Source organism: Chionomys nivalis, chromosome 8, assembly GCF_950005125.1.
Source record: "Chionomys nivalis chromosome 8, mChiNiv1.1, whole genome shotgun sequence".
NCBI lineage: Eukaryota > Metazoa > Chordata > Mammalia > Rodentia > Cricetidae > Chionomys > Chionomys nivalis.
This window is the reverse complement of record NC_080093.1, coordinates 83,709,164-83,723,265: the sequence shown is the minus strand read 5'-3', so window position 1 is coordinate 83,723,265 and position 14,102 is coordinate 83,709,164. Positions and strand designations below refer to the sequence as shown.

The 14,102-nt window shown below is 36.5% G+C and overlaps 1 protein-coding gene across 5 annotated transcripts in view; it reads right to left on the bottom strand.

The window, feature by feature from the left end:
• The window catches only part of Btbd10 (BTB domain containing 10), a 54,528-nt gene that overhangs the window by 5,912 nt on the left and 34,514 nt on the right, over nt 1–14,102 (bottom strand). For all 5 annotated transcript variants that reach the window (XM_057779853.1, XM_057779855.1, XM_057779854.1 and 2 more), the window contains 6 exons: nt 13,640–13,836; nt 10,623–10,908; nt 7,723–7,825; nt 6,774–6,894; nt 4,261–4,458; nt 1,626–1,736 (listed from right to left, as the gene is read on the bottom strand). In XM_057779853.1, coding sequence (XP_057635836.1) covers nt 1,626–1,736; nt 4,261–4,458; nt 6,774–6,894; nt 7,723–7,825; nt 10,623–10,908; nt 13,640–13,836 — 1,016 coding nt within the window. The remainder of the gene's footprint in view (nt 1–1,625; nt 1,737–4,260; nt 4,459–6,773; nt 6,895–7,722; nt 7,826–10,622; nt 10,909–13,639; nt 13,837–14,102) is intronic.

Genomic DNA, 14,102 nt, shown 5'->3' with positions numbered 1-14,102 from the left:
CACAAAGTCCTAGTTCAGGCCCCTGCTTTGTTCTGTCTTCTCGGGGAAACTTTAACTTACTTAACCAGTTATGCAGAAGTAGTGTTGTGTAATCAAGTGGACTAGATAGGGAAAAACTCTATTTCATAAAACATTAGATATTAAGAATCAAAGAATTACAGAATGACATTTTTTCATTCGCTAATGAGATTACTCATTCAATCAAGAATTTATAACCTTAAGCACTGGTGGAAAGTCATGTATCTCAATTCTACTGTCCTTCACACAAGTCTTGTTTTAGACATTCTTTTCACATGCTTGAGCAACCTATTCCTGTGATCCTTCAGCACCTCAACCAGGTCCTTAGTTAACACAGTTATCTTCACTATCTGTGGCAGTTTGAATGTAATTGGTCCCCATGATCTCACAGGGAGTGGCACTATTAGGAGGTATGGTGTTGTTGGAGAGGCTATAACCTTGTTGGAGGAAGTGAGCCATTGTTGTGGTGGGCTTTGAGCTTTCCTATATTCAGGATACAGCCCAGTGTCCCAGTTGACTTCCTGTTGCCTGCAAGATGTAGGACTCTCAACTCCAGGTCTATTTCTGCCTGCGTGCTGCCATGCTCCCCACCATGATGATAATGGACTGAACCTCTGAAACTGTAAGTAAGCCACCCTCAATGATGCGTTTTTCTTAATAAGAGTTGCTAAAACACCATTATCACCACAAATCAGACTGAGAGCTTACTATATTGGTGCTGTTTTAAGTGCTTTTCTTATGTTAGCTCATCCTTACAATAGCCATTTAAAGTACTTATTAATGCTCCCCATTCCAGATTAAAAAAAAAAAAAAAAGCTGGTTTAAGTGCTGTAGCCAATACACAAAAACTACTTCATAAGTAATCTGGCTCCACAGTCTTTACTCCTTACATAACCCACTAAAATTATTCAAGAAGGATATCTGGATGTTTTTTGTTTTGTTTTTAGACAGGGTATCATATGTAGATGTGACTGTCCTGAAACTCACTATGTATACCATGCTGGTCTCACAGAGATCTGGTTGCTTCTTCTTCTCGTTGCTGGGATTCAAGGTGTATGCCACTACAACCAGCAGGATATTTGGTATAAGAAGGGTATTTTAAAATGAAAGATACATCTGTCAAGGCATATGGGGGAATCATTTAAATCAAAAAAGGCTGTCTGAAGATGCATACATTTAAGCAATGAAATAAGTTGTGCAACTGTATGTACCTTGAATTGCAGAATACAGTGAGCTGAGCGCTGCTTCTACATGCATTCTCAAAAGGTACTTTTAAAACATGCTAGGCCTCAGAGATCACCAGTACACAGCTTGTAAACTTTATGAGAATGTACACACAATGAGCTAATTATTTATGTGGGCTTTGCTAATAATGAATCAGAGCATGTCATGGAAGAATCAAATTCTTTGATTCTGTATCACTGGGAAATCTTATGAAATACATACATCCTCTCAGAAGAAAGCCTGTCTCTGTCATTGACATGTTTACCCCATCATCATTCAGTAAACGTTGGTGAGAGCGTTCCTCCCAAATTACTGAAACTTCATAGATTTTGAAAAGCAATTAAAAAAAAAGAAATGAATCGAAAACACTGGTAACATCTTACCTTCTATTCCCAATCTAATCTTCTTAAGACCCCTCTCCTTCAAAACTGATTTGGCCACATCTCTGTTTTCAATGTACTTGAAAAATCTATATAATTTTGTGCTATAAATAACTGGAATAAAAAAGACAAAAATATTTCACATTAGCATCAAAGTACTTAAGAAATTAACTTCAATTTACTTGGATCATCAAAGGGACCTGACATCCCTAAAAGCCCAAATAATGGATGCACTAATGCCAAAGGAAGACTAGCCAACATGACAGGACAATATTCAGTACAGTTAATGTAGAAGCAGATGTCTACTTAAGTGGAAACAAGAAAAGCTTTGATAACCAATCAGGTAAACCAATCCATAGGAAGGATCTCTTTCTCCAAGACACACATCCACTTATTGGAATTGGGATCTGTCCCAATTTTCAGTAAGACAACCAAAAGATACTGATCACACACTATTATCAAGCAGGCAAAGTAAAAAACTTTACTAAGACACCTACATGGCCTAGTCTGGAGGCGGGGAAACTGCCTTGTCAAAGAGTACCACTACACAGCTTACATTTCACGAATTGAGCAACTATTAATAACTTCCCCAAAGGCAAAGCCCCTCCCCACAAACTGTTTTCCATCCAGGCAAAGAGCCCCATTTAATACTGAGGTTAAATGGCAGATTCGAGCACGTTCTGCCTAGGTTAGTCTGTTTAGAGCAAACTGGCTTTGCAAAGGGCAGACAGTCCACTGACAACATGTTGAGTCTTCCAAATGTGCTGGGAACTTCAGGGAGTTAGACTGATGGGCCTTCCTCGCCTCCTCTCTCTCAGGTGGAGTTATCGCCCTTAAAAGGTGAACTGCAGGTTTTGTCAAAAAAAGAAAAACACACTCACAAACCAAACATGCTGGTTTAAGAGCCAATAAAGGAAAATATGTATACAAATTTTACCCATGGCATCCATCTGTACTGATTACTAAAGCTTTGAGACTAATGGTATTTTAAGATTTTTCTTTTCTTTTCTTTTTTGACCATTCAGAAAGGATAGAGTCACACTTAGAAAATCCGTCTGGCTGAAAAAGCTAACTGTATGCTCCTCAAATGCACCTTCTTTAGGATTTAACAGCTTGAGACAAAATGACTCATATTTAGACAAGCTAAGTAAAAGAAAGTTTTGTTCTCTTTAAGCTATGATACTCAAGATAAAAAAAAAACAAGAAAACAAAAACAAGAACAAAAAATAAAATAAAATAAAATGTGCTGGGCGGTGGTGGCGCACACCTTTAATCCCAGAACTCAGGAGGCAGAGGCAGGTAGATCTCTGAGTTAGAGGCCAGCCTGGTCTACAAATGAGTTCCAGAACTAGCAGGCCTGTTACACAGAGAAACCCTGTCTTAAAAAACCAAACCAACCAAACAAATGAATGAATGAATAAGAAATATCAACAGTGAAACAGGAAAAGCTGTTCTGGCTCTAATTCTACAAAGCCACTACAATGTCACTTCTGTCCTTTAATTGTCTCTACACTTAGAATTGAACCTACTGAAAGCTAAATTTTAACAGAAAATAATTTATCATGCTCATTCTGAGTTTTGGAACCTTTTTGTTTTTCCTGCTTTGTTCAACTTTTTATTCTATTTAACTGAGAAAAGACATTGTCAGAAAAGTCTGAGAAAACAGCAACAAAGACATCTACTTTATCTTTACAAAAGACTCACTGTTAACACTAGGTGTGGATATGATCAAAATATACTGTATGAGACTCGTAAGGAGTTAAAAGTACTCTAAAGAGAATCACAACATTCATAAGTCCATCATGTAAGAGAAAATCTACCTGCAAAGTGCTACAGCAGCGGTCTGAAGAAAAGTCTCTGAAAACCTAAGTTGGCAAAGTCATCGTTTAGAGTCTGCTTAGTTTTCAAAAAAAGGTTCATAAAATGGAAAACTGAGAAATTAGAGTTTTCATACTTTCTATATTCCTATAGCTTTTACTTAAACTCAGTGCAGTCTAACCTTCCAAGGTTAACAGACTAGGACATAAAACAAGCTGTTAGCTCACCCAGGACACTGTTTAAAAATGCTGATATTGGGTTCATAAAAAACAACATAAAAGATTTTCTCTAACAAAAGCAAACAAAAAAATTCTAACCACAAAGTCTGGAAGTAAAAAAAAAAAACCCAATGCTGTTCAAGATGGGCTAGTCTGGTCAGCAACAACTGGAGACCTACGGTTTGTTCAAGAAAGCTTTTGGAAGGGCTACTATCAGGAACACAAATGATTATAGAAAGAAATCTTGGAAACTAAAGTTACCTCCAGTCAACAAAATGCGAATCAGTTTCTGTGCATGACAGGCAGGAATGGGCACACTTTTTCTCCACAGGCCCAAACAGTGAATACTTGGGCTTTGTGAGCCATGCAATCTTTGTTGCAGCTATACAATTCTGCCATGATAGCACCAAAGCAGCCATAGGCAATACAAAAACTTTATTGATAAAACAGGCAATGGGCTGAATTTAGCCAAGAGCTAGTTAGCTGGTTCCTGATATATGAGAAAAGTCTGATAAACTCTTTACCTGTCCTTTGATTACTATTAAAAGATAGAGGTAATCTATATGATGAATCAGGAAAGAGAAGCACGCCAAAATACTTACTTTGTGAATACTCCTCTCCCATCTGTGGTGGATACTCCTCGTCCCAATCAACCACATCATCATCTGTAAGCACCACTATATGGCACTCTCGTTCCCCACTCTGGGCGCTCGCTACCATGAGAGGGAGGATCATTTCTTCCAGATAAAATTCAAATTGTCTACGAGCACCATCATTTGATAACTCATGCATAAGGGCACCTGAAATGAAACCCCCACAAATATCTTGACTTTTTTATTGATGCCTGATAAATGCAGAAGCAAAGAATAAACAGAACAGCAGAGTAAGTCAGCATCTACTTTAGAATTTTATAGACTGATATGCTGATAATTCTTCAGCCATCATACTGTACCAAAAAAGAGTTCATATACAAAGTCAGAGACAAAAATGGGCAACAGTAAAATGTGATAGATGACAGATGGAAGACCAGGAGGAGCAAGTGGGAGAATGACAGAAAAGCAAAGAAGGATGTCTTAAGAGTCAGAGAGAGCATTAAGAGAGGTGCTCAAATAATTTAGTAGTGAAACTAATGAAAGAGTTACCATTAAATTAGCATTGTTCATAATCTTCTAGTCAGCTCAATATTACAAAAAAAGAATATACGAAGAGTACAAATGATGGGGGCTGGATAGATGGCTCAGAGGTGAGGAGCACTAGTTGCTGGCTGCTCCTCCAGAGGTCCTGAGTTCAATTCCCAGCAACCACATGGTGGCTCACAACCATCTGGAATAAGATCAGGTGCATACATGCAGAAAGAACACTGTATACATAATAAATATAGATTTTTTTAAAGGTTGTTTGCATTACCTTACTGAATAAACCTGTAACAGAGACGCAGCTCCTGTAAGTGATTCACACTTTAAAAAAAGTACAAATGGTGTGTACATACGGGGCTGTGAGGAAGCTAAACATAAATACAAATGTACAAAACCAGTAACTTTCCTGTTTCAAATTATTTTATTGTATTTTATGTTTATGAGTGTTTGCCTGCATGTATATGTGCACTGTGTGCATGCCTGGTGCCCACAGAGACCAGAAGGTGGTGCTGGTTCCCCTGGGACTGGAATTACAGATTTGTGAGCTACCGTGTACATGTGGGATCTGAACCTGGGTTCTCCGCAAGAGTAACAAGTGCTCTTAATTGCTGAGCCATCTTTCCAGCCCCAATATGATCTCTTAACAGTTTCTTCACATTTATTTCCTTTGGAGACAGGGTGTCTCGGGTAGTCCAAGGTGGCCTCAAATCCACTACAAAACTGGAGATGACTCTTGACTTCCGATTCTCCTGCCTTCTCTTTTTGGTGCTGGGATTGCATTTCTGTACTTTCTATTTTTTGCTATTTTTTTTTCTTTTCTTAAATGCATCCTCATTTAATTCCTAACAACTCTGCCAAGTACCAGTTTCCAATTAAGGAGTCTAAATATTCAGCAAAGACTTTTTTTTTTTTTTTTTTGGTTTTGGAGACAGGGTTTTCTCTGTAGCTTTGGAGCCTGTCTTGGAACTAGCTTTTGTAGACTAGACTGGCCTGGAACTCATAGAGATCCCCCTGTCTCTGCCTCCCAAATGCTGGGATTAAAAGGATGTGCCACCACCGCCCAGCTAAGAAAAAATATTTTTGATTCAAGTATATATCTTCAGTATTCTTTTACATTTTTTGTAGGACCATTTTTAATCTTTTAAAATTTTTTCTTAATAAGGTCTTTGAAAATATGTAAAATTTTGGTAATATATAGTAATCTACAAATAAAATTGTAAGTTATAAGTCTAGAAAGCCTTACTACACCTATTTTACATAAAGATTCCTATTTTGAATTCCATAACAAATTTTAATAGGTCTTTAATAGTGATAATAATGAATAAGGAATGATTGCAGATATGGGTAATGTCATCACTTGATGGATGAAGCCAGGAGAACCAGGAGTTTAAGGCCATCCTCACATACATATTGACATATTGAGTTTGAGACTAACACAAACACACCCACCACACACTCTCACACATACACACACACATGCGCGCACAGTGATTATCAGCAAACTATGTCTGAAGGACAGGAGAACTAAAAATTCCAACTATGTGTGTATGTGCTGTAGGAATGCAATCTTTGGTTTCTAATGCCAAGTATACCTTGTTAGAATTATTTTAATCTCCCATAATGCTCAAGATACTATCTTACACAGAGATAAAAAAAAATTTAAAAAGACAAATTTTTAGATGATATATCTGACATCTCTGTAAAGTCACACTTTCGGAAAAGTCAAGGTTACTAAGTTAGGAAATATTAATAACAAATGATAGAGGAAACAGTCAAAGAGAAAATCTGAGTTCATTAAAAAATTATTACAGTTGAAAAAATACTAGAAAATAAAAGAGCTATCTAGATCTCTGTAGAGTTCAATAAATACTTTTTATAATACCAGGACGTGTTATAATTGAACTAAACAAACATTTGAAGCCTACTTAAGCAATACATGCAGGCTTCACGACACTGTTAAACACAAACTTCATACTTACTGAGATCTCTACATTTTATTGTACTGTATTCAAAAGAGATACAAAGGTAATCACATGCTTCTCTCAGCTCAGGAATAGATATGCCATCAGGACAGCGGATGATTCCTGTCTTATAGTAATCCTGGAGGGAAAAACATTAGGAAAACTGTATCAGAGCACAAGTTAGTCCAAGCTCATTATCAAGGCTAGGTTGGTAGCATTTTCAAAGATAGTAGTAGTGCCTTAATATTTTAAATTATGGAATAAAGTTAGGTGGGAAATATGGCCTCTGTAATATTTGTATAAAAATCCCTTAAACAAAAAGACTTCAAAAAAAGAAAAACAGGCCAGATGATGGTGGCACTTGCCTTTAATCCCAGCACTCTAGGAGGCAGAGGCAGGCGGGATCTCGAGTTCAAGGCCATCCTGGTCTACAGAGCGAGTTCCAGGACAGCCAAGGCTATACAGAGAAACCCTGTCTTAAAAAAACAAACAAAAGACAAAAACGAAAGAAAGAAAGAAAGAAAGGAAGGAAGGAAGGAAGGAAGGAAGGAAGGAAGGAAGGAAGGAAGGAAGGAGCAGAAAAACAACAAAAACGAGCAACTGTAACAAGAACAGAGAAAAAATCAGTAAGATGATGTTTAGATGTTTGTAAATTTCCATAGTGCTAGTTTGGGGCAATAAATTATGGTTCAAGAAATCATAACTGACTTACTAAAGTAAGAGAATTAAGAGAAATAATACAACTTCAGAAACACTATAACTTGACACCTGAAAAGGACTGCACAAAGGGCTCAGACTCATATCTTCCCAAGGCCATAAATTCACTTGCCTACATTATTTTATCCTTATGTACTAACACAAATATGAATTAAAGTACATGTAAAGGAAAACAAGAAGAGATCTAAATACTTACTGAGGATGGATCTTATGCCCAAGTCATTAACACATACAGGAAATACACACTCACCAAAATAGCTCGAAACACAGTAGAACCAATTCCTTCTGCCACCTCATACTCTCCCTTTTCATTGGGACGTGTGAAATTATGTTCTCGGCCGGACCCAAACATCCTATAATATTAAGTAATTAAGATGCACATTAGTAGGATACTTAAAAAGGGAAAATCAGTTTCACATATACAAAAATAAAATATTATTTAAACATATATATGTTCTATAATTGTCTTAATAATAAGAAATTTACTTTGGCAAATGTTATAAAAAGAGCATAAAAGGTCTCTTATAGGAATAGTAGTATAGATTACTTTTAACAATAATAAAATCAACAGCTAAAGATGTCGCCCAGTGGTAGGGCACCTGCCTTACATGCATAAGGACTTGGGTTCTATCTCCAGCATACACACAAAATACTATCCTCTTATGTAGGTACAGCAGCTCTCACACTTGCAACCTCATTAGAAGGCTGAGGCAGGAGCACTGTCACTACACACGGAATTCTAGGCCACCCTGAAACTCTACAGCAAGAACCTGACCACTGTCCCCATCCCCCACCCCCGCCAGATAGTAATAAAAATAAGAAAAACAATCATTCTAGAAAAAGATGATTTCTTTCTCTCTCTCTCTCTCTCTTTTTTTTTTTTTTTCCAGTTTTTTGAGACAGGCTTTCTCTGTATCTTTGGAGCCTGTCCTGGAACTAGCTAGCTCTAGCTCTTGTAGACCAGGCTGGCCTTGAACTCAGAGATCTGCCAGCCTCTGCCTCCTGAGTCCTGGGATTAAAGGCGTGTGCCACCACCGACAGGCTGAGAAAGGATGATTTCTATTCTGGGGGATTTATGATGAAAATACCGCTCATCATAAAGTTGTGGATATTAACAGAACATACAGCAAGTTAAACCGGAAGAAAATAAGATGATACATGAAAGTTTGGGCTATTTCTCAAATTCCAAATGTAAGGAGTTCTACTCAAAATTCTTAGACTTGCATCCTAGAATTTAAAAATAAGCAATTAAGTGCCACGGTAAGAACAAAGAATGAGCCGGGCAAGCTGGCACATGCCTTTAACCCGAGCACTCGGATCTCTCTGAATTTAAAGGCCAACCCTGGTCTATACAGTGAGTTCCAGATCAGCCAGAGCTACACAGTGAGACCCCATCTCAAAACAAACAAACCAAGAACAGAAGATGCAGAATAAAAAGTTCAATTAATTGGCTGGGCATGGTGGCATACGCCTTTAGTCCCAGCACTTGAGACGCAGACAGGTGAATCTCTAAGTTCAAGGCTAGCCTGGTCTACATCGAGTTTTCCGGGTCAGCTAGGGTTATACAGAGAAACCCTGTCTCAAAAAAGCAAAAGGGGAAAAGAAAACCCAGAAAAGTATAATTAAATGAGTAAAAAGCTCTTAGCCTTTATTTTAACATAAGTAAAAAACTAGAATTTTGTTTTCCAAAATACTATTGTTGGATCTTTCCTAGCAACTGAGAAAAGGAGCAGTTGCTTTTAAAATGTTATTCTGCAATGAAACACTTCAAGCAGTACTGAGAAAGAAAAAAATTTAAATCATTAATTAAAAAGTTAAGCCTCTGAATTTAACGATACCACTATTTCTAGAGTAAACAGCATTATTTCAAGTATTTTACCCAGCGGTTTAATTTAAATGGTTTATTCTTTTGTCTTAATACAGAAATCCATGAAAAACAAAGATGTTTTATTTTAACATTTCCAAAAAGAATGCCAAGTGTTTTCCAGTTCCTATGAATATTAATTTTCATCCCCAAAGATATGCTTTAGTCAACCGCCTGAACAGAAACTTCCACTGACTGAAAATTCTCAAGAATCAAATGTCATGCAATTTCCTCAAATGCTTGAACTTTTTACAAAAAGGAATGTTATTCTTTTCAGATTAATGTGAACAACCCCCCCAAAATTTTTAAAGCAGCTAAGCAGATCAAATACTTACTTTTTTGTTTCAATTTTATGTAAAAAATAAAGTAGAACAATGTCAAGACATTATCCCAACAGCTTCACTATCATCTACTGATGATACTAAAGCTACAGATTCGTGAAAATGCACATTCAAGTCCAAGGTCATTTAGAGAAATTTAGTTACTCAAACTGTATGCAATATCTCAAGACCAGCGTTTAGTCTGTACTCTCTTTCCTTCTATATCTCTCCTCTCTAGAACCCCTACAGCCATCACAGAAAAAAGTAAATGTTTTAAGTTTCTGCCTCATGTAAATGTCTATTTCATTTGTCCTCCATTTTAGTTATAGACAAAAATAGTGCTCTTACACTGAAGTATTTGACCCTTATTTTAGGCATGTAGAAAAATCGATTCCACAGTCTAAACTCCTGACATGGTGGTTCCCACACTGCAGACTTGTAACTCTACTCAAATTATACCCTATCTATTTTCACAGACATACATCCACCCTGTCTTAAGTATCTACAACAAACTGACAATTGAAATTTACTTCACAGCTAATCAAACTGTTTTCCTTTAAACAAAGCTGATGGGTATCTTTCTATATCTTGTAACAGGTTTTAGGAACTTATTTGGGAAACATATCAATGCTAATCTAACCAAGATTCATCTGGTTAGACTCTATCAGATCAATTTGTGGAGCTCCTTTAGTGTTCTGACTTTAATAACAAATATATTTGCTACTGCTACTACAAAAGATCATTAGGAATAAAACCAAGTTCAAGCTTTGCTCTACCTACATTCTATTTGAATTAACTTGGACAAATAATTTAACTTCCAGAATAGAGCTCTTTCATCTATAAAACAGGGATGCTCTATCCTTCTACACAGCAGAAAGTTTACTGAAAAATTCTATAATAACCACAAAAGGATCACATGAAAAGTGCTTTAGAATTAGTGATAGAATGAACAGCAATGAAACAAACCTGCCCAACATCGTGTTTGGCTGCGCAGTGAAAATGGCCGGGTCCACGACAAATCTGGTGTTGTCTACTATCAGAGTCACTCGCTCAGACGTCCTCACGCTCCGCGCGCCTTCTTTCGCGTTCTCACACACAAACACCGTCTCCCCGGATGTCATAGAGCTACCATCTGAGCTCGACTGACTGCTGTTTCTGCTGCTGCTCCCAGCACTGCTCATGGAGCCATTCGGGGACGCTCTTTGAGGACGAGGACTGCTTGGACGAGATGAACTATGATCTTTTTCTCGTTCTGAAACAAAAATGTTAAGGTCATACAAATTTTCTTTAAAAAGATTCAAGAACTGTATCTTCTAAAATGTCTGATATAGACAAGTTCTCTTAAATTGCTACATTTCTGTTTTTCTATTTCAAATACATTTTCAACAAAACCAAGAATAAAAATTAATTACAAAATTGTTTTTTAAGATATTTTAGCTAACTGATGTTGATCCAGCCAAACACCAGTTAAGGTAAATCTTTTATTATTATCCCACTAAAAATATGTGAAAATTAAAATATTCTTACAATTCAAATAAATACACATGAAAAACTAACAAGATTTACAAGAATTAAAATTATCTATAAGAATAAATATGGCCGGGCGGTGGTGGCGCATGCCTTTAATCCCAGCACTCAGGAGGCAGAGGCAGGCAGATCTCTGTGAGTTCGAGGCCAGCCTGGTTGGTCTACAAGAGCTAGTTCCAAGAACACAAACTCTAAAGCTACAGAGAAACCCTGTCTCTGAAAACCAAAAAAAAAAAAAAAAAAAAAGAAAAGAATAAAAATGAAAGATTAGTAAGAATATCAATTTGAGAGTTGTTGTTATTGTTTTCTTTTGGTTTTTGTTGTTGAGACAGAGTATTGCTATATTGCTACATAGCCCAGGCTGGTCTCAAACTCATGATCTTCTTGCCTCATCTTTCAAAGTATTAAGATTACAAATGCCCCATATATAGCCTGAGAACAATTTAGAAACAGTCATAATTACTAAAAACAGTTAACATTTTTCAGAATGTGAAGTATAAACTCCAGAAACACACTTTATTGATAATATCATGCTGAAGTCAGCAATTTTTCTCATAAAAAGATCTGAAAAAGAAAAAATTCAGCAGGTGGAATAAGAAGTAAACAAACAAACAAACAACGAAAACCTTTAATGATTACCAAATAAAGTGAGTTTAGCAACTAATGGTATACTACTTTCTTTCTGCTTGTTTTAGACAGGATCTCATATAGACCAGGCTAGCGTCAAATTCACCGTGTGGCTGAGGATGACCTTGCTCCTCCCCTAGTTCTACAGTTACAGGTCTGTACCACTCTCCTCAGCTGATACATTTTTTCCCCAGCCACACTTTTGCAGAATGAAGCGATGATACAAACTTTTTTTAGACTTATAATTACTGTCAATTTTCATAGACAGAAAATATTGTTAAATGTTTCAATATCCTATAAAAGGGAAATAAAAACCAAGATTTTATGGTAAGTTTTATTTAAAGGCTAGATCACTAAATTTTAAAGGTGACCTAAAAATGTACTCTGTCTCATCAGTTTTTGGCAAATTCCTTCATGACTCAGGCTACTTAGAACACTCTGTACAGCATGCTGATTATATAATTAGCTTTGCTATACCTCCAGAGCTATTCTGACACCCTCCTCCTTTAATTCCTGTTTCCACAAGGCTGGTAGCATCCCCAAAGCAAAATTTACCCAGGTGATAAAATAATTATATTCTGTTGTTCTTTCTCAGACACTGAACGGAAGAGACCAATACTTCTGATCGTATCTGGCTTATGATATTAGCCTGTCTTCAAGGATCTACTTAGATACTGTCAACTTCTCTAAAAGCCTCACTTAAATGATTCTGATTTACAACAGATTATCAGAAACTACCAAATTTAGTAGTTGGGAGAGGGGCTTGCTGGGGATTAAAAGGGCCTTGCACATACTAAACTAGTACTCTACCATCAAGCTATATATATGTATGTGCATGTATGTGTGCATATATATACACACATATATACATTGTACATATACACATATATGCATATACATACATACATACATACATACATATCCCCAGCCTAAATATGCCCCCACATACATAGCTGATGGAGACTGAGCCCAGAAACAAGTGTATGCTAAGCAACAATGATCACAGAAACTATGCCCCAGCCCTAAATCAAAGTTTGTTATTTATAATTTCCCTAGGGGGAAATTTTTAAAATCAACAATTTTATACTGCTTAGGCATGTTACTTCAGAATGGTACTTTGTAGTCATACAGTGTGTTGTCCTGAGCTAATAATAATGTTCATACGAGTAAGAAGGAAGGAAAATAACCCCAAGTTATTAAGAAAGTAAACACACTTCTCTTTCTTCTATTTTTATTATTAAATTTGGAACCTTGTCAAAAATCAAAATAAAGTCAAAACCCCACAATGGTTATTCTTTTACTTTATTTGTTGGCATGAGTAGCCAGCAAACCCTAGCAATAATTTACCTTACTACTATTTTGTTTTGTTTTTTGTTTTGAGACAGGGTTTCTCTGTAGCTCTGGAGCCTGTCTTGGAACTCCCTTGTAGACCAGGCTGGCCTTAAACTCCGAGAGATCTGCCTGCCTCTGCCTCCCAAATGCTGGGATTAAAGGGACCTTACTACTATTTTATAATAAGCCACTGTTTTGTGTATACATTTTTATCTAATGAGATATATATTAACTTAAAATTTTCTTTTAAAAGTTTGTATCACAGTTTCAAAGGCTTTTCATGTTACTTTTGTAAGATTACTCCCAAACTGAAAAGTCACCTTTATGTTTGATTTAATAAACTATCTTTTTAATAAGAATAAAAAAAACAGCTAACTATAAATAACTGAATTATAACAAAGAAGTGAACCTTGCTCAAGCATTATGCACAACTGAAAATCTACCAACTGTAAAAAGGCAGATGACGAGAACTGCTGGGGTAAGATGATCTTACGTACCAACATGGTGCTGTCGTGTTGGTGAAGTCACATTTCGAATACAAGGAGTAAGCTGAGACTCTGCTCGCTCATGAGATGAATCTCGTGATCTGTCACTTGACCTTCGTCTGTCTCTTGATCGCTCGTGGCCCCCACTAGCACCATGCAGACTCATTTTAGTGTGGTCGACTCCTCCCTTAGCAACACGTGAGGCAGTGCTGATAGGTTAGAAAAGAAAATTAACATAAAAGCCAAAAGAAAAAAGAGAGCACAAAGCCCTTTTAATGAAAACATGATTAACATATGACTGACATTTTAAGTACAAAAATCAAATGTTTTTTGATTATGAAATCTGATTTATTAATGTGAACCTTAGTTTGACAAATTCTGGCGTAATGTGTTTATAAAAACTGTAATCAAATTTAAAGTTTTATAGATAAGAAAATTTAAAACCCAAAAAAGGTTAACTGACTTGTTTTGTACA